This window comes from Stylophora pistillata, chromosome 7 (genome assembly GCF_964205215.1).
Source record: "Stylophora pistillata chromosome 7, jaStyPist1.2, whole genome shotgun sequence".
In the NCBI taxonomy this organism is placed as follows: domain Eukaryota; kingdom Metazoa; phylum Cnidaria; class Anthozoa; order Scleractinia; family Pocilloporidae; genus Stylophora; species Stylophora pistillata.
This window is the reverse complement of record NC_142525.1, coordinates 34,576,172-34,596,606: the sequence shown is the minus strand read 5'-3', so window position 1 is coordinate 34,596,606 and position 20,435 is coordinate 34,576,172. Positions and strand designations below refer to the sequence as shown.

General features: G+C 39.9%; 2 protein-coding genes across 2 annotated transcripts in view; one reads left to right on the top strand and one right to left on the bottom strand.

The window, feature by feature from the left end:
• Window positions 1-3,218, bottom strand: LOC111338661 (trafficking protein particle complex subunit 4). Its single transcript, XM_022945179.2, has 5 exons — window positions 3,008-3,218; window positions 2,753-2,927; window positions 2,419-2,522; window positions 1,997-2,123; window positions 1-779 (listed from the first exon to the last, which is right to left on the bottom strand). The coding sequence occupies exons 1-5, from the start codon at window positions 3,216-3,218 to the stop codon at window positions 692-694; spliced, it is 705 nt and encodes a 234-aa protein (XP_022800914.1). The 3' UTR covers window positions 1-691.
• A 102-nt stretch (window positions 3,219-3,320) lies between these two features.
• Window positions 3,321-20,435, top strand: part of LOC111338658 (dynein axonemal assembly factor 8) — an 18,576-nt gene continuing 1,461 nt past the window's right edge. The window contains exons 1-12 of the mRNA XM_022945175.2: window positions 3,321-3,503; window positions 4,725-4,925; window positions 5,547-6,143; window positions 7,025-7,089; window positions 11,300-12,062; window positions 12,239-13,034; window positions 13,153-14,861; window positions 15,374-15,563; window positions 16,185-16,279; window positions 17,712-18,059; window positions 18,779-18,864; window positions 19,772-19,841. Of these exons, the coding sequence (XP_022800910.2) occupies window positions 3,321-3,503; window positions 4,725-4,925; window positions 5,547-6,143; window positions 7,025-7,089; window positions 11,300-12,062; window positions 12,239-13,034; window positions 13,153-14,861; window positions 15,374-15,563; window positions 16,185-16,279; window positions 17,712-18,059; window positions 18,779-18,864; window positions 19,772-19,841 (5,103 nt within the window). The remainder of the gene's footprint in view (window positions 3,504-4,724; window positions 4,926-5,546; window positions 6,144-7,024; window positions 7,090-11,299; window positions 12,063-12,238; window positions 13,035-13,152; window positions 14,862-15,373; window positions 15,564-16,184; window positions 16,280-17,711; window positions 18,060-18,778; window positions 18,865-19,771; window positions 19,842-20,435) is intronic.

The following is a 20,435-nucleotide window of genomic DNA, read 5'->3' as shown; positions in this document are numbered from 1 at the left end:
TTCTGAACAAAGATTCATTTATTTTTACATCCTTAATGCAAAACCTGCATCAACATATTTAATTTGTGTCTTTTTCTTTCTTTCTCACTGCAGATGCTCAAGTTATCTTGGACTTGATGGCAGACCTTGATCGTGGTCTTGCAGGTCATGATATTAGTAGCCAAGTCAGCTTTATTACCAACAAGTACAAAGAAGTGATGCAGAGTCAAGATACTGCCTCATCTTCAGGGCAGACACAGGTCTCTTCAGGTCAAGCTGAACCCGCATGTAGCACCTCTGATCCAAAAGCCAGTAGTTCTGGCAAACCAAAGACACCACTGTCCTCTCTAAATCCCTTGAATATTCCAGTATCATTACTTAATCTGAAGAAATCCACTCCAGTTTCAACCTCACAGTCGTGATCAGTTGTAGTAAATATGTAAAAACTATGATTTTATTGAAATCTTCAGAAATTTTTGTCTGCTATACTGTAAGGTTCTCAAACAAGAATTTGTTCAAATATTTACTTTAAGTCCTCTCATTCTATTCTCAACAAGTAACATGGATTTTACACAGTTACATTTCATGTAACTGTGTTAAATCCATTTTCCTTTTCATTCAAATGAAGAAAATCTTGTCTCACTAGTTTGACAATTTCATACACTCTATCCCTTGGTTGAAAATAAGATCTGTGATCTTGATGTGGCCTTGTTTAAGCTAAGGAAGGATTACTTGAATAAAGATTTGATTTCTCAGCTTGGTCTAAGGCTTTCTGTAAGTTGGTATCGAATAGTTCGCACCTGAAAGGAAGACAGTGATATGTCAGCCTCTACGTTACCCTTATTGCAGCTATTTTTTTTATCAAATTTTGTAGACACTAAACTTTGAGGGTGTGCAATATTGAGATTGATGAACAGATTATTAAATCATCACCAGACTTGAAGTTACTGGGAGTAACACTAGATGATGAAATTAGTTTCAGTACTCATATAAGTGATATATGTAAAATGGCAAGTAGGAAAGTTGGTGCTCTAGTACGTCTCGGAAAAATGATTCCTGGAGAAGCCAAGTTACAATTGTACAAATCAGCAATTCTACCTAACTTAACATATTGTCACATAGTGTGGCATTTTTGCAAAGCATCTGATGCAAGAAAATTAGAAAGGGTACAAGAATAGGCATTACGTGCTGTATATAATGATAGAAACGCTATGTATGAGGAACTCCTAGAGAAGGGAAGACTCTCTAGTCTTGAGAACAGACGGTTACAAGATATACTAATTTTAATGTACAAGGTTAAAAATTCACTAGTTCCAGAGCATGTATGTAATATGTTTTTTCAGCAAGATAAGCATTATAACTTACGAAGTGATTTTCCTGTTCCAAGATATAATACTGTTAAGTATGGCAAGTACAGTATCAGATATTTAGGCCCACACATATGGGGCAAGATAAGCCAGGAACTATGCAGTAAGACCAGTCTTCAGGCATTCAGGATAGGGGTGCGTGCTCTCAATGTGCTTGGCTTGCTGGATGGCACACGTGGCTGCTGTGCATGCTCATCTTAAAGAGGTGGTATGCATAGTGGCTTTTGCTGTGTGGCTGCCTGGTGTATTGGGAGTGTGCTCCCCTACCCTCTATTTAAATTCGTCTTATTTAAATTTTCTAGACTTTTAACTTTCTAAATTCTATATACACATTCTATTGCTGCTTATATGATTGTCTGTAACAATTTTATATATTGATACTTTTTATATATTATTAATGATATTTTGAGAATATATCCTTAATATTTTTACATAAACTCTATTTAATCTTATATTATACTCATGTTATTCATTTATAGTGCCCAAAATTAGCTTTTAGCTAAATACCTTGACACTTCAATGCAGTTTATGTATGTATGTACATGTATGTGGTTACTAAGAAAAGCATAATTTTTTCCTGATAAAGGGTGACCTTGGTCCTTATACCAAGTCATTGGTAAAATGCTGTAGTAACTTACAGACAATTGTACCTTATGGGCATGTCCAATGAGTAGAATGGGTTCTTCAGGGCAAAGTCTGAATACAACTCATAAATTTTCTTGAGGAAATTATCCATTCCAAGTTGTTTTGGGTCTGTCAATACAATGAACTTCAAGCCTGTAGGGAGTTTACAGAGAATGAGTGATAATCAAAACTTAATCAATTAAAAGATAAAAGAGGCAAAGCCAGCCTTCTTGCACCTCTCCAGGGAGTTAGGGAAAGAGGAGAGGGGGGTGGGGGGGGGGTTAGTGAGAAGAGAGATTATTGAAACAAGATTGAAGACTTCTTTAAAGCACAGGCCCCTTGACTACATCAATTCCTTCCTTGGTTTACCTGGGGCATGAAGACAGTTTTTAATACCACTGTTAAGACTTCATTAACTTATTTGTTGTCAGTTAGGTGATAAACTCACCTGTGTGTGTCTGGTAACAATGGAGTTTGAATGAGTCAGCTTCTAAGACTTCAATTCCAGAAGATCTCTGTTCTGGTGACAGCTTTGCAGAGATTGCATAGAGCCTGATTGTGATCAGAGTTAAAAGTCCTAAATATACTGTTTGTACACTAATTTTGTGAAAGAATAAATCCTTAAAAGTGAGAGATACTATACCACTAAATTAGCCTACTCCAGAATCCAAGCGCACTGATCACTTAATTAAGGTCTCAAAATAGCGAAAACGTAATCTATGACTCGTTCGTTTTCATGAAGTCAATTTATCAGACGTGTCATTAGGACTTGAGTAACTTACGGATGAAACATGCTTGCTAACATAATCCGCTCATTTGTTGTCAATTTTGGACGACCAAACTTCAAGGATATTGGGTAGTTCTCTTGGTTTTTTATGACTTCCATTGCTTCTCTTCCGTCGGGCAAGCGTTTCCCTGTTACTGGTTCACCGTTGATTCCTAGCAAGGCATGGCCAACTGTCAGAAAGGAAAATTTCATCAGCAGTGGTTAAAACAGTTAGAAAAAGCGAGACATGTTGAAGGAAAAAAATAATTACCTTTTATGCCATCTCTTTCACCAAATATTACGACCAACTTATCATCTTCGCGAAGCATAATATCTAAAGGATAGCTAAATGTCTTTTCCACTTCACTTTTTGGTGTAAAATGATCGTAATGATAAATAAGGCCTCCTGCACGATTTAAAATGTACACACTGAAGATCGCCATCTTGGATAACGAGTGAAGGCCTGGCGAGAGTCTAGGCATCAAGATGGCGTCAGACTTCGTCCAGACTGTGAAACCTTTCTCGTGGCATTGTGCTTTTGCTCAGTAATTTACCGAACGTTGAGGTGCTGCCTTTGATAAAATATGTGGAAGCCAGAGGAGTCTGCTTCCAGTAGCGACGAAAGCTTTGAGGAAGAAATTTCAACGAGGAATTTTGGAAACTTTGAAGCAGCCACTGGTGCATGTAAACTCAAGTCGGTGTTTGAAGATATTTTTGCCGATATTCAAGCCAGTATTCCTACCTTAGAATTGGAAAATTCCTCGGAGGTAAATTAGTAGTTAATTCAATGTATGAAATAGCTGTCTACCTCGGAAAAACAGTTATAAAAAAAATCTGGGTCTTTTTACATAGTACAAAAAATATAAGCTTAAATTCTTGTTCGTTACTTAGGCAACATAAACAAGCTTACCAGCCGTGAAACAGTAGGTTTAGAATCGTACTTTTTTTCGGTTAGGACATCGAAATTGATAATTATTTCAAAGAGTCTCAAGATTTTCTTTGTTGGCAGTGAGTTGAGCGCGCAATTATGCGCTTACTGCAAATCAATTCGCAAAGTAATTACCTCATGAGACAAAGGCGACCCAGATTTCTCGCCTTTGCCTCGTTGTGGGAGGAATTCGAAAATATGATACGAGGGAATGTTCTTCTGCGGGAGGAACTCCCTTGCGAATAGCTTTGATAGTTAATTGTTTTTCTTTCTAAAGGTTTATTTGACAGATTGTTGCTTTTAATTGCAGATATGCTGCCAGTAATTGGCAATTATATAATGAGCCTAAGATTTCTGTCATGCATAGAAACCGGAGGGAATAATCTAACTGAATTTGTATAAATCAACAAATAATTCAAACACTGGCAGTAAGACAGGCTACTTACTTAACTCGCTGTCTATCATGGAATAAAAAGCAAGAAGCGTAGTTAATCATATCGCAGCATATACGATAGAACACTAATAAATTTATAAAATTTTTATGCTTAATGAAATCTATTTATTATATCACTTAGGTAGTGCGTAGGTTATTACGGCTTGACACTAATGGTAGCCCACTAGCCACAGACTAGTAGAAATTCAGTTTTGGCTAGTGGTTGATGATTTTCACTAGCCATTTTGGCTAATAAAAAAAACTGTCTTAACATCTGAGATGCCACTAACCACTTGGCTAGTAAGTTGAAAAGTCAGTGTCAAGCCCTGGGTTATGATTGGCCAATTTTGTAGGTCATATTTCATTGTGTGGCCTGTTGAATTTGAAAGATTGTCGACCCCCCCCCCTCACTCTATTTAAACCTAGAAATATAATAAATATCGTACTAGCCATGTTTTCTCAGACTGTACTGTAAGTTATGGTACTTAATATTTTTCTACCAAAAAACTTAGTGCGTAATTTACAGAAGGGTCCTTGAACACAGTCAGTAAAAGGTATCTACCACATGTCTAGAACCACCTTGCCAGTATTATCTAACCTCATTTCTAAGTTCTTTTTTTATTCAAGGAAAGTGATAATGATGACGAACCCCTTTCATACACAAGAGAAGCACGGCCTTTGTCATCAAATATTTTATCCAAAACAAATTACCCCAGCAGTAAGGTTGATCATTCTGCTGACACAGCAAGTCCATCAGACAGTGAACTGTTCCTTGTCAGACCTGATGGGCAAATGTCAAACACCTCTTTACCCTCAGACGGTGACCAGGTTGGTTGTTTGATAATTAACTTAATGATTTATAACCAGACAAACATTTTAGAAATCATAATTGATAATTTTGGCTACTTCCCCGCTTAAAACTCTGGAAGAGATTATATTGCAAGAGTTGATATAAACAAATATAAGATGATGGACTTTTAGCTTTATTTTTCTGGTCAGATTTCTCTTTCATTCTCTTCCCTTTTTGCTAACATGGTAAGGTAAGGTAAAGTCTGTTTACGAGCCAAGTGGCCCATCAGGCTGGTGCTTAACTCTGGTTTCTTTAGCATGAAGTGACTAGGAGTATTTCTACTCCCCCCTGGATGGGATGCCAGTCCATCACAGGGTTACTGGCCCAGCATTAAATTTGCCAGTACCCATTCAAACACCTGGGTGAGAGTAAAGTTTCTTACCTAAGAACACAACGCAATGTCCCCGGCCTGGGCTTGAACACAGACCACTCGATCCGGAGTTGAGTGCACCAACCATGAGGCCACTGCTCTTCCTGAGGCTGCTGCATCTCCTTATGCTAACATGAGGCTGACAGATCTTGCGGGGTCGCAATTAAATATGTGGTAGTTATTTGTTGTTGGCCCGTTTCAACTCATTTAACCTTTTCTGTCTTTTTAGGATAGTATTGAATTTCTTAGCAGTTCTCCTGCACTTCTTCCTTCTACTCTTCCAAACAAGTTTTTCTCATCAAGCTCTACACAAACAACAACAGACACTGATAGTGAAAATCCAAAGCAGCAGAGACCAATGCTGTCAACATCATCCAGAAGCACAGCACCTGATCCTATTGATCTGAGCCATGAAGAAAACCAGGAGACAGTTGAACTAAGTTTTGATCTTCTGGAGCACTTGAATCTCGGTGATTACCTTGAGTGCGCCAATGAAGTGACTGTGCCTCCACTGTTTCCATCCACTCTCAGTGACAGTGACTACAGCGATGATGCTGACAATAGCACAGTCCTCATGGAAGGGTTGATTAAACTGAGTGAAAAGCAGCGGAATGATGCTGCACCAACACCTTTAAGTCCTGCTGATCACCATTCAAAAGGTCCATCAGAGAGAGAGAATAATATGGTGCATAGTGTTGGAGTAATGAGTAGTCCACCTGTCACCTCTAAAGGAGTCACTGCTTCTTTAGATCCTTCTGTTTCACATAGATCTAACAACACAGTGTTCTTGGATTTAAGAAGACAAGAGAAACAAGCTCCCCCTCAGGTCAGTTTGTCTTATATAAAGTAAATTTGAAGCACCTTCCTCCCATTGCACAGACCTGTGACAGCAAACTAAGATTTTACTTTTGAGGTAGTGAGTGTTGTACAATGCTGATGACACTAATTCTTAGGATCAGTGCCAAAGATCTCAGCTAGTTTCATGAGAAAATTTAACCTATTGTAATTTCAACCAACTGCTTTTATTAGAAATTTTAAAGATCAGTTGGGCATGAAACCAGTACAGAGCTGGAGCTCTGCACTACTTGCACTATGACTTCCAGGAATATGGGAAGCACATTTGAATTGGTTGGGAAGATTGATAATATTTGTTAACAGTGTTCAAGAAAGACATTTTATTAATAAATTAAATATGGTTAGATTAGTGCAAGGTTATAGGGCAATTACATGTGTAAATCATGTGTGCAGGTGTTAGTCTTTCTATTTTTCATTTTGATTTTATAATCTTAGCTTTTTGTTCTCTAGATAAGAAAAAAATATCAACCACAAGTAAAATGATAAAATTTATGAATCAAGGTTGAACTTGAAATAAACAATTTTTAATATAAGAGAAAAGTCGAGTTTCCAGATGGGATTTGAACCCACAACCCTGCGTGGTCTAGTTGGATGCTCTAACCACTGAGCTACAGGAGACTCTATGGTGAGCAAGGGTCAATTAGTGGGTATTGACTGGAACCGCATCACGCGGCTACAACATCACGTAGCCACGTGATGCGGTTCCAGTCAATACCCACTAATTGACCCTTGCTCACCATAGAGTCTCCTGTAGCTCAGTGGTTAGAGCATCCGACTAGATCACGGAGGGTCGTGGGTTCAAATCCCATCTGGAAACAAGGTTGAACTTATGTTAGAATAAATCATTTTCAGAGAAATCAAGAATTACCTCCATCAATATGCAGAATACTTGGAATCAGCAACAACAAGCAGTCAGAGTAAGTGGATTCCCAAAAGTTCAATCATTGAGTTTTTTGAATAAACATATCAGTATTCTAAATACCTCATCAGTCTGTTCTGTGATGGTACTTAATTTTAGAAGCCTCTTTTTGAAGCGAAAAAGAAAACTTGAGAGTAAATGTCAGTAAAAATCAAAGAAATCGCGGACACAGCTCAAAATTCATTCTCGCCCATACTTGGTCAATTGGTAGGCTTAAGACCCATACATAGGACAGCAATGTTCGTTTGTTAAAATTCTCACTTGTAAATAGGAGAAATCTACTTGAAACGGTTTACCACATTTTCTAGAACAAAACCTTTGAAATTGTCCTAATTCGTGGCGCTGTCGAGTCAATTCATCGCAAATTTTAAATTATTTTCACACTAATCCTATTCGTCTGATGCTTCTGCAATTAATTGGCAGCACCACCAATTCGTAACCTTTTCTTAAAAATATAATATGATTTTTTTTTCAAGTGCACCTACAGCTCCTCTGAAATAGATTCGTTGATGCTTCAAACAAACGTGCCAAAAATACTCGCGGTACGCAATGAAATCGACCAGGAAATCTCCTGAGCCATGTTCAAGGATAGCTTCAACTTTCTACCGTTTTATTTCCCTGGGATCTTTTGTATCTGTACAAAAAGACATTCCTGAAGTGAGACAATTTTCAATATCCGCCATTTTGAAGTAACACTTCACATGTTTGCAGTTAAAAGTTTCCAATGTAAAGCTCCCCTAAATTGTTAAGCAAAGCAAAATCAATGGAAAAAGCTAAATATGCACCAGAGAAAAGTGTAGAGGACACGTAACAGAAATGCGTCGAGAAACGTTTACAAAATCTGCTGTGACTCACCTCTTGACCTCGTCTTTACGTGTTTGGCTCGTCTTGACATGTTAGTTTGTTTCGTGCTAAATTCTGCTTTCTCCTTTTCACAAGCGACCTTTGCTAAGTAAGTCTGCTTCATGTTGGCGACGTTTCTTATCAGAACCTTTTCTGGTGTTGCGCTGGTAGACATAAAATCACCTGATACATTGCAACAATCGAGGACCGTTCGACGCGGTTCGATCACTTGTCTGGTCTGTCACGCCGTGAATAACAGGCATCATCGAAGCCGTGACTGCACTCTTTTTCATGTTGGAAGTAATTTGTAAAAAGACCCACATATTAATAGCTTGCAAAGAATGAGCCCAAATTTCTTTTTAAACATAGTGACATTCTAAAGTTGAATGTTATAGTCCCAAAGATTTGCTTTTTGTGCGACTTGCTCAGACATGCCATTAGAGACAGCGCGTCACCCAAGCCCAAAATAGACTGGACACTAGAAATAACTCAGAGGGAGTTGGTACCTAGTCACGATAAGTGCGAATTGCGGGAAATTGAAATTCCTGAATAAATCCTGACTTTTTCACTGTTGATCTAATGGAAATTAATCCTTCTAATGCAATTCGCAGAAGACAAATGCCCCACACTTAAACGTCAATTTCACCGTGTCTTTTCCATTTTTCGAACATTCTTGGATGCGTAGCTCCTGAAGTGACATAACTGAGGTCACGTTATGTAATAAACTGGAAATAAATTGTAGCTTTTGTAGGGAGAATTAATTGCTTGATACCTTTAACGTTTGAATAATATTCAATTGCTTGACTGATATGCTTAAACTAATAACGTTTGAATAGTTTATATAAACCAGCCAAATTCGTTTTGATTCTATATAAAAAAAAAAGCAAATCGAATAAAAAAGAAAAATTGGCTGCCATGCATCGTATTTTGCACGGATGACGATCTTCCGTATTCTCGCCCGTGTTCTCATCCGTGTCCCAACTTCCCACGACACGATCCGAACACGGGTGAAAGTGTACACGGCCGGGTACTCTGTCCAAACCGTTCAACCATCCCGCGTAGGGGTAATGGCCCCTTTGGGGCACAAAATTCTATCAAAACAAATAGAAATATGAATAAATAGACTCTTCTCATCAAGCGTCATGGCTTGCACTGGTTTCCAGCACTTTCCAGTACCTAAAGTTTGAAGACTATTTGAATAAGTTTCAGTACTGCTGTCTTGTCTATCACTATGGAGGGTGGCAATACTCAAAGAGACGAGTAAACATGAAGGACGTTAAACGAAGCCACGCTTTTAATTACACTCCCGAGGATTCAAGGAAAGCCCAAAAACTATAGCCTACGTCGCAGACAGTCTAAACGGCCGATATAGGCTATACCGGAGATTATGTGACACGTCCGGCTGCAACGCAGGCTAAAAAACTACTTCATATAACATATCCTTTATCAGTTGATACTAAGGTAGATTATGGTATAAACGATATTCAATCCCTGGAGGCCGTTTTCTGACGGTAAAAACACCCAAGTATAAGATAAATTAGATTCTTTCGGAGACTTTTTCATCAACAAAATTAAAGCTACCCTTTATCTGAAAATAAGGAAGAGATATTATCGAAGTATTATTTCGCAGATCGCATATTCTTGTTGCAAGATACGAGGGGGAGTCCCTGACAAGATTGATTTTCCGATCTTGGATCAGGTCCACATTCTCCCGACCATCAATGAAAACGTACAATCCATGCTTGAGAAAGGTTTATTGTTTTAATGAAGCAATGTTATGAGACAATTTTCTGAAAAGTTCTCAGAGAAAATTGAAATTGACACCTCCAGAATTCCCACTTCACGGTGTCACGCAAGCAGACAAGGAGAACTGCCACTGGAGTAGGATACGTACGATTACGTTCAGATAAACATTGCAGACATAACTAAATGAATAAAACTTGGACATATCGTGCTTTTTAAAATATTAATAAGGTTTAAATCAGCGAACTTCCTCATGCCAGTGATACTGATCTTTGGACAAGCGAGCCGACAGTCTGCTGAAAGATACATTAAGAAGCAGGTTGTTTCACACGCTATATAGTTTATTATTTGATCAGTGTTTGTCATGGAAAAGAGTTTTCGTAGATTGATCATTCTGAAAGGTAAAACTAATAACTGAAATGCCCAGAAAGTATATTTGCCACCGAAACCGAAGGTATCAACAAAACGTAACTTTTTTGGTACAGTAGTCACCAAATCATCTTGTGTAAACAAACTGACAACAAGCAAAATTATGCCAGAGTCTTCCACCAATTTAATTAATTTTCCAGATAAGAAACAGATACCAAGTCTTACCTTAAGTTAGCTTATCATGTTTTAACTTCAAACGTACCTTTCGACCTGCGATCAAATGTTTCTTGATAGTCAAGTTAGTTGAAACTTCAATGTGGCGACTGCGGCAAATCTCGAAAATAAGCAAACTTCAAACAAGGGTTACTGCAAAACCAAAAATTATCCCAAAAAATTGAAAGTATATCTGAGAACGTCTATTCTCAAACTGTATCTGCAATATAGTTATTGGGTTCTTCTTCGCGTACCAACAAGCGTTTTTGGCAGTTGTTTTAGGGTACCATAGAGCTATTGAAAAACACCCCCAGGGTGTCATCCAGAAAAAATTTCAAAAAATATTTATAACGAAAACATATCTGCTTTTCATGTTATCAATGAATTGCTCAAGGCCCTAACTATAATGTTATTGCAAAGGAAAATTCACAGATAATTTTCGACTTACGCTGGCAAGCCGTGAATATGACAGAATTTCGATATTTCGAATATCGAAATTTGGCTCCATCCACACTCGACCGTTTTTATTTAATTACTCTAAAAAAAAAGGATTAGAAAAAACTAACCCTGTTTTGGTTACATGGGTACAAGAGTCTATCAAAATAGAAAGTATAAGCGAAATCGATTTTTTGGCTGTGTCCGCGATTTTGATAGTCAAATCTGATTTTTACTGACAGTGCCTCAAAAATAACTGCATCCTCTGGCAACAGCATTTGTTTCTGAAATGAGCACTAATTCATTCCTCTCCTTGATTTGAACCCCTTGCCTTCCCTAGATGTCATTCATAATTCTCTCTTCCCGCTTCTTTATGTTTCCCTTTAAGTTAGTAAGACAAGTTAGGCAGATAAGTTATGCTACTCACTTTACCTGTTTTCTGAAAATGGAAAGAGAAGTTAAAAGTTAAAGGAAGAGGTGAAAGATAACTTTTTTCCTGAAGACACAAAGCCTACGCCTTTCTATCTAGCGTGCGAGCCATTAGACCAGGGAATTTTCCACAACACTCTGGAACCGTAGTGTGACATTAACCTCTGTATTTTAAGGTCATCTAGCAGCTCAGATGAAGATGACGGCCATCAGTCATGGCAAAATCAGAGACGAAAAGCCAAAGAGGCTTCCTTGTCGTGTTCAAGACAAAACAATGGTAGTGTTGGTCAGAAGAGACCACCAGAAAGGATAAAAAGTGCTCTGGACGAAATAAAACCTGAACAGAGGGACGGAGATGACATGTCAAACAAAAAAGTTACAGAAGGCGGACCAATTTCACAGCAAATGAATTGTATCGTGAAGGAAAGTGGGCAGGCAGTAATAGGGCCTGGCACATTAACCATTATGCATGACGGACAGCTAGATTTGAGTCACAAAGCTAAAGTCAGCACAAATCATAGAACACACACATTCAAGCAAACATTATTAGCTGCTTCTCGTGTTGATACTGCTAGACTTGTACCAGATGTGATGCAAGGTGACTCCACCGTGGACAACAAAAATTTAACAATGACAGAGACAAGAAAAGCCCAGAACCTAACATCGCCTGAGAAGACTGATAAAACAATCATCACTGGGTTTTCTTCTCCTGTAAAGAGAGATCCTTTGAACAAAGTCGAAAATGAGGTCAATAAGAATTTAACTTCTGCCGCGAGTGTGGAGACGAAGAAGTCCAGCGTGAAGCATAAGCAAGTGTTGACAGAAGAGGAGAGAGCTAAAAGACAAAGACTTCACAAGAGTTTACAAAATTTGAAGCCACCGCTATCTTCCCACAAGCATCACCCTGTCGCTCCTTGCACGCCAGTACTCTTTCACGAGGTAACTTGTCATCTTGAAAGAGTCACACAACCATGTTTTCAATCATGCTGTAATGATACGTTATATTGTTTACCGGGCGGGAGGTCTTGAGTACGGCCTGAGGCCGACGGCTACACGGTGATGCATTGGAAAGTTCTGAATTTTTTTTAGTATTAAAAGTCACTCTTTCCTTTCAGGAAGCCTCTTATATGAACCATTTGCAGAGTCTACCAAACCTTGATACAGACACATTATATCTGCTGCTGACTGCCAAGCTCTCAAGCTGTGGTGAGCTGAGTGTTATTCACCAGGGAGCAAGAGGAGCTGTCACCCCAGATACACACTGCTTCTCGCACCTAATAGCTTGGCTTTGCTGTTTGGTTAGTCCCGCTATGAACACTACAGACTATGCCGAGATCTGCAGAGCACCCTTTTATGTTGTTAGCTTGCAGCAAAGTTGGCACAATGGGAAGCTGAAGATTGACGTCGGTCTTATTAGTCGTAGTGACAATGGCGACTTTTCACGTACGCAGCACGCAAACGGGAAACTTAAAATGAAAACGAACAATTCCTTTAGGCAGGCAGTGAGTAAGTTCCTCTCCACAAACACGCTTCAAAGTGTTTACAATCGCCTGTCAGAACACGTGCCATACCCGCCTCACAACCTTGCAGAGCTTCAAATAAGCAAGAAGAATTTATCAACGCTATTGACTGTGAATCCCGACCCTGAGGCCATGTGGCGTGTGTTTGGGGCCAAACCTGGGTTCTTTTGGCAGACAATGGAGACAGAAGATGCACCTGTGGACGACAAAACTGGTGGAAGGCTGTTTCAAGGGCCAGAAATACACAATGCACTGATGCTGATGCACTCTGCCGTGTTCCGCCAGCCCTTTTGCTTGCTCGATGTGCTGATTCGCGCTCACTGTAATGCTCTGGATATTGCTGGAATCAGGCTGGTGTATTCACACAACGAATTACATGAGGAGAAACCAGGTAGCTGATACTGCTTCTTTTGGTGCAGTTTGATTGCGTTACTGATGTTCCACCTTTTCCACACATTTTATTATCCTATGTGCCTTTTTTTATTATTGGTTTAAATTTTTTTCCACAGCCTTTGGATTTCACCTCCCAAATAACTCATCACAGGATGGAATTTGTACTGGTCCTCAAGGCCCTGTTATGGTTCTCGCGTTACGTGGGCCCCAGGCCATCTCAAAGTGGCAGGACGAGGTGGGGCCTGTAGATGCCAAATTAGCTCAACGAACAGACCCCAACTCACTACGAGCCGTGTACAATGGTGGGGCTAAGGAAGACCATCTATTTTGGTGCCCACGAAGCGCACAGGGTGTTGTTACAGAACTATCCCGTTGGTTTGGGGGCCGTGTTCCGGATAGTGGCGTGATCAACACTGGCTGTAGAGAACCTTCTGTGACATGCGATGAAAACCCGGAAGATTCCTTTCTCGGCAGAGGTCGAAATAACAAAAGCCCTTTATTGACAAGCTCACTTCACGGAAACTTCAGACCACCGCCTTATTTCCTTACGGCCTCCACCGACACCAGCATATTCCTGTTCGTCTCACCAGCGCTGCCTGTAAATTACATCGGGAACGTCTTAAGCGCTTGCCTTGAGACTGGTTTCTGTACTCAAGGCGTTAAACGCATTCACTTGAATACAATGCGTCTTAGCGGTCTTGGACTCTCGCCGGAGCAGATCTCCTTGTTCTGTCGCAAGCGCGATAATCAGTCTTTAGCACCATTAGCTTCCACAGTGCTCTTACTCAGAAGGGAAAACGCATTACACCATTCGCTGTCCGTGACTGAATCAATCGTTAACTCTGTATCGCATTCCGACTTGTCTCGGTCGTGTTTTCTAGCCGTCCCTTACAGCGATTCTATGCTTAAACAGCTCGGCGGAAATTTTTCTCTCACCCCTGATCCTGCAGCTTACCCTGTGGAGCTGCTGAGGCACGCTTTTCATTCCAATCCCGAATTGGAGCAAGTCTGTGTCGTGACCTTATTAAAAGAGAAAGCTACCGTCTCAGCAGGGACGCTTCTGAGCGAGCTTCTGCGGGATGAAGAACCGCAGGAAGGGTCAAATCCTCGTGGTGGTTTTGAACTCTTAGGGCTGAAGCTCCTTACTTCGTTGTCATTGCATCACGCCAAGGAGTTTACGCCGTGTAAAATCGGAGACACGATGTGGAAGAAAAGTCTCAAGACTCTAACATCCGGTCCTGCTTTAGTTGTAGCTCTCAGAAGTGTTAATGCATTTGTGCGGCTAAGGCGCTTTCTAGATTCTTATTCAGATTCTTCAAAGTCAAAACTTGCCAACAACAGCGTCCCCCTGGATATTCTTATGTCATGCACACCCGAACTTGCCTGTAGACAGCTATCAGTGATCTTCTTCGACAGAGAGCTCTTTTCTGATCAGTCCGCACGGCAAAACCTTTACCTACTTCCCCCTCCCCGGCGGATTATCAACGGTGTCTGCAGCGGAAGTAGCGAGTCGTTAGACGAGGTGGATGCGCGGGCTTCTTCTTCCGATAGGAAGGCAAGGAGCAGACGGGTGAGTCTCGGAAAGTCTCCTGGGACGGCGTCTCTTAGCAGTGTGGAGACTTTGGGGTACGCCGACACGTCTGTCCTTCAGAGTTTGCTAGAGAAGCCCCGTGTCATACCGACAGTGTGTGTGCTAAAGCCTCGCACTGCAAGCAAACACCTCGGTAAGGTGTTAAAGAGATTGGGTCAAGAAGGGTTCTCTGTGATTGCCTTGAAAATGACGTGTCTTTCGTCCAAAGACGTTTCTACGCTCATGGCTGAGAAGGTAAGGTCCACGAGATTATCATTCCGTCGTTTATTTCCGTAACATTTGGAAGAAGAAATGAAGTACATTTCCATTTGTGTCATACAGGACATATTTTTCCTTGAAGTATTTTGGATCTCTGTAAAGATTAGAAGAACAGACGGACATCCACATTTTTCCGCTTGTGTTTTCCGCAAAAGTTCTAAATTTATCTGTTGCTGGCAGCACCAACGTGGCCATAGTCCGCCTTACTTAAATGTCTTCAGATTAGTCATAGTCTGTTTTGTTCTCGCCTATGGTCTAACGAACGTGAAGGGAAAGCAAACGAGTGATTGACGACTCCGAGTAGGGACTTTGAAAAAACTTGGGCACGACACACCCCGTCCCATCAATTTGTCTAGTGTCGATCTCTTCGCGCCTAAAGCACTTGCTCCAAGAAAAAGACCGACTGTTTGTATTCTTACTATTATTTTCCTGTTTGTACTGAGAACGAGCTTACCTTATCACGTTTAAAATCTATCGCATGATTGCAGGAAAAACTAGAAAGTCACATAAGTCACATGACATCCGGTCCGTCGGTGGTGCTATGTCTCCATCGTGAGAACGCTGTCGGGCGCCTTCTGGACGTACTCGGTCCCAGTGATGCTCGAGCTGCAAAGAAACTGTCTCAGTTCTATTTGAGGGGTTCGTTTGGCGAGGATTCGATTCAAAATGGCTTTTACGGTAAGGTATTAAAATGCTATGTAAGTCCTTGGTATATTTTGATCATCAATTAACTGCCTTCAAGAACTCACGATCTCATGGTCTCTCGCTGTACTTTACTCTGCTGTGCTATGCTGTGTTTTTGTGTGCTTTACTTTGCTGTGCTGTGTTTGTTCTTCTCTTTGAGGGAAAACGTGGTTTGATTTCTCTCCCTAGCTGTAAAAGAGTGATATTCAGGGTTTGAATAGGCATGACATGGCGCAAATCGTGGGTACGGAAGAGCATAGTTCGCCAGAGGCGACTTCGGAGATATCTGCAAGGCATTAACCTTATGTTTGAACGTTTGTTGTTTTTGTGGGTGAAGGAACTGGCCTCGCTAATTTATTAATTATTTGGATATATCAACAAAGTTGAAGTGGTAAATTGGCCACCGTAACGATTACAAAAGCTGACGTTTCGAGCGTTAGCTCCGACGAAGGGCTAACGCTCGAAACGTCAGCTTTTGTAATCGTTACGGTGGCCAATTTACCACTTCAACTTTATTGATATATCCAAATTATTTCGTTACTCCCACCGACGCAGCCCCAAATAATTTCTTTCGAAACTATCAGCCTTTATTAATTTATTAATCATGTTTGGTAGGATCTGAAACGTACGAAAAGGCGATCAGAGATATCAAGGTTCTGTTTCCTGAAGGTGTTTGCTGTCCTCCGTGTATTGACCTTAGGGCTGAGGAGGTATGTTATCTTAAACTAAGTGGCGGCGAGTAAAGTAAACCATGTCCCTGAGGGATTAAAAAACTCTGCTATACCAACTATGCGAGTAGAAACAGAAGTAGTACAGATCACTCCTTCGATTCTTATCCTTTCAAAAAGTCTAAATTTTACGAAGGTTACTTTTTTTAATGATTGAAGTTTTTGATTCCTGCGATTGTCTTAAACTTAACATGAACAGAGCTGATTGAAACAATTCCTAGAATACTAAGTTAAACCATTTTTTTTAACTTTTCAAGACGAATTTATCGCAATCACGTCACTCTACGACAGACCTTTCCATTCTTGTTCTGAAAAATTTCGTTGTGACTCAGAACTTACCAGCAATCAAAGCATAAATCGTACCCACTCTTCTGACGGGTTTTTAAAAGGGAATGGATTCTTTCGGAGGAAATGCGTATTCGTCAGAAAATAAACCGTTTTGGTAGGTGTGTTGTGACTGATAGAGAGTACCGTTACTATGTAAATGAAATGGGTGAAGTTAGAAATTATTTTAACAATACTTTATTTCAGAACAACATGCAAATACTCAATTATTAAGAAAAAGGAAACCCAGAGGTTGGCCCTATATCAAGGGTCTCCTATTTATGTAAAAAATCTTACAGAACTAGTTAATAAAAATATAAAAAAGTCAAATAAGAAACAGCTAAATATCAATTATAAAATGACGATTCAATAAATATTCATATGTTTCTTCAATTTTGATTTAAACTCGCGAACGTTAGGGCTGTCACAAAAAGTAAATAAATTAATAGGAAGATTATTCCAGGGTTTGATAATTCTGACAAAGAAAGAATTTTTGTAACAGTTCAGTTTTGCGAGTTTGATTTGTAGTTTATATGGGTGGCTCGATCTCGATTTAGTGTTTTTACAAAGTTCAAAATAGTCGCTGAAATTCAATCCATTTAGATTGAATACAGTTTTATAACATTCCACTAAGGAAAGGAAATCTCTCCTTTGTACTAAAGAGTTCCATTTAAGAATTTTACACCTCTCCGTATACGCCATCTCTTGTCTTCTTTATTATAGGTTCTGAAGATGATTATGATCATCCCAGTGATGAACACTACCAAAGTAGTAGTGAAAATAAAGCCTGAAAAAAAAAAAAAAAAAAAAATCAGGCTTCTGCAAGAGTGAAACCCATGACCTTTGCGATACCGGTGCAGTGCTCTACTGCAAGTTCTGTATCCTTTAAAGGATAATAGGACCCTTCATCTTTCTCCAAGTTTCTTTGTCTCTAGCTTTACCAAATGCCTGACTCTCTTACTCTTCCCTTCAGGTGTTTAGTAAAGGGTTTTAGTCTGTAAACCAGACTAACTCTCAGTTTAAATCTCGAGTCCAGCTCGCAAACCATGCACGCACCACGGTCTTACTACCACTGGGCCTTTTCTTTTAGATTCCATGTTTAACTCTGGATGAAGTTTTTAGCGTGACAGCCAACAGATCGCTCGTGAAACTCTCCACAGAAGAGCAGAGCAGGGTGGAAACCAGCCCGGGTATGACCCTCCTGCCGAGTTCTTTATTGGAGATCAATTGCTTGCTGTTACTGCCACAGCTGTTGGTCAGCGGTGCTCAGACCGGGCGGCGAGGTAACATCAGTTACGCCGAGATCATAGAGGCCTTGCTGACTGCAGGGTTTCACTTCATCGGGCTTCGAATGGTGCTGTTAGGAGTGGCTGAAGCGGCGCATTGTGCAAAGCTGTACAGCGGTTGCCTGCCCGAGAATTGGAAACCTCATCACTTGGTAGGTATTTTCGTCATTCTTGACAATTCTTATCTTTTTGATGTCAGCTATTTTGAATTTTCTCCGTGTCCTCAATTAGGATCATGTGCAATTGACGTTTCATGCTCGCCATGATACTTTCTTTTTGTCCTCAGGCAAATTAACCTTTAACCTTACTAGCCATCTGTTTTTCTTTGCAATTTTATTTGCTGTAGATCCCTTGTTGTTCAGGATTTCTTTCTGTTAGGAATTCAAACTCTATGACTATCTTAGCGAAAAATTGGACTGGACTGGTGGCTCTGATCCACAGCTGTATTAAATTTCACGTTTCAGAAATTATGGTTTCGATCTCTCAAGATCTCTCTGAGACCCTGAATTTTTTTATTTGTGTTGGCAAACCCTTATTTGGATATTTCACCCCTCTCCATTCAACCTCTGATATTGAGGCGGACAGAACTGTAATATTTGGGACGGTTGGAATAAATAGAGTTCCGAAATCCAAGCAGTCTTTCAAATGTAGACTTGAAGACTGATAGTTTGTTGTTCGGTCTACAATTTTGAAGTGGCAGGAAGTTTTTGCATACCGAATTGAGTGCAGGAAAAAGGGCTACCAATGACTCCCTTGAAAATGTTGTGCCCTTGCTTGCTTAGAGGAAGAAAAATAGAAGTGTTCTTTTAAGTTACATGTGTGAACCTTGTGCTTCCGTGATTAAGAAATACCAAAAACTTATGTTTTCCAGGCTGTTCAACTCTCCAAGTCACCGTGTCTTGTCATGGCTGTCTTGCGTGACGGTGCCGTCACCTGTTATGACACGTTGTGTGAAAGGTAGGCATGTCGGTGAAAAAGAAAATTGACACAAAGTAGGCGAGTTCAAGACATTTTTTTATTGAAACTACCATATTGTGTGGTGTCAACTGTTTTGGGCATTTCCCACTCCTAATAGAAGTGCACTTGTAAAGAAAATGGCGTTCGCGGTATTCATTAGCGAAGAAAATCTGCCAAGGCACTTATTAGGAAAAAGTGTTGGGGTAAAGTTTCTCTTTACCTCAGGAAAGTGCTCTTGTGAAGTCGTCTATGGTGTCAAATTTCGTTTCGGCTGAGTTTTTCCTTCACAATGCTTCTTACGTGTCAATTCTGGACGCGGGTGGTTGTGAAGGAAAAGCTTATTGTCTTTTTCGTGAGAACGTGCCACGTTAAACTGGTTAAACTGGTTAAAGAAAACTCGCGAGTAAAACAAGCTCAAAATAACTTTTCTGCTATCTGTGATCACCCCAGACTGTAGATGGCGAAAGATGACAGTAATTTGTCAGGATGTATTTGTAGTTATGAAGGTCAAGCTCTGTGTAAATAAATTGCCTTTGAGGACGCTTGTAGACAAAACGGAAAAATTTGTCGCATTTCATTTTCCAAGCCAAGAAACATTGAAAAAAAAAACTATTCAGCGCGACGTCCGAAAAATATTTGGTATTACAAAAAAATAGATTTTCTTCAACATGTGGTTGGAATTTTTTTTCTTCTCTAATCAAATACTTCACCTTGGTGTTCCTCAGCCTGCCTAAGTGTCACTATAGTGTTGTGATGTACTTTACGCACACAGAGACAAATACGAAGATCATAACGTCATTATGATCATTTTCCCCGTCTTTCGTACTTCAGTATAGTGGAACTAAGATGCAGATATGACAACAATCTTACGCTTTCATTTCTAACAGTCTTCTGTTGTCGATCCTAGCTCTCCGAAACTGAAATCATCATTCGTAAATTCAGGAAAGTTCATGTTGGCGGGGAAGACGTTGAAAGAGGTTTGTTTTTTAGAGAATTTCGGGAATGTACCACAATTTGCCAACTCCCTCCAAATCGCTTTACTCTTGTACATCGAAAGGATTTACGGCACGAACTAGTTGAATGAACTCTGCTTTAGATATACTTTGCGTCTTGGGCCTCACTGTAATTTCTGGGAGAACTGCTTCTGTCCAGTTAATTTGAAAGAAATTTGCGTTCCAAATATAGATGTTTCGTGTTCATCTCTGACATATTTAAGGCCAGGAAATTTTAAACTTCTATATCTCTAGACTGCATGGAAAAATTCTCCCAAAGATACGACACGAAACACAGAAAATGCCCTATACTTTTTAAATGACCGTTAAAAATTCAAAGTTCTTGCATCAATATGTGTAAATTTAAAAATTGTGCATTGGGGATGGCGTGACAAATGATACTGTATTTACCCAACTATATTGTCGTTGGAGTCTATAAAAAGCGTAATGAGTATCTAAGTATACTTTGATTAGTTTTTTCAAGTACCTGTAAGAGCGGTGTTTCCTAGTATAAGAGGGTCCTTTTCCTGCGTCCGGATATGCTGTATCATAAGCTTGCGTCACCCGCCTTAATATTGA

Excerpts from the sequence above, each read along its gene's own strand:
- LOC111338661 (XM_022945179.2), bottom strand. The coding sequence starts at position 3,218 with ATGCCTAGACTCTCGCCAGGCCTTCACTCGTTATCCAAGATGGCGATC. Across the intron at positions 2,928-3,007 it reads TGAAAGAGATGGCATAAAAG|TTGGCCATGCCTTGCTAGGA; the intron begins GTAATTATTTTT and ends CCTTTCTGACAG. Across the intron at positions 2,523-2,752 it reads TTAGCAAGCATGTTTCATCC|GCTCTATGCAATCTCTGCAA; the intron begins GTAAGTTACTCA and ends GATCACAATCAG.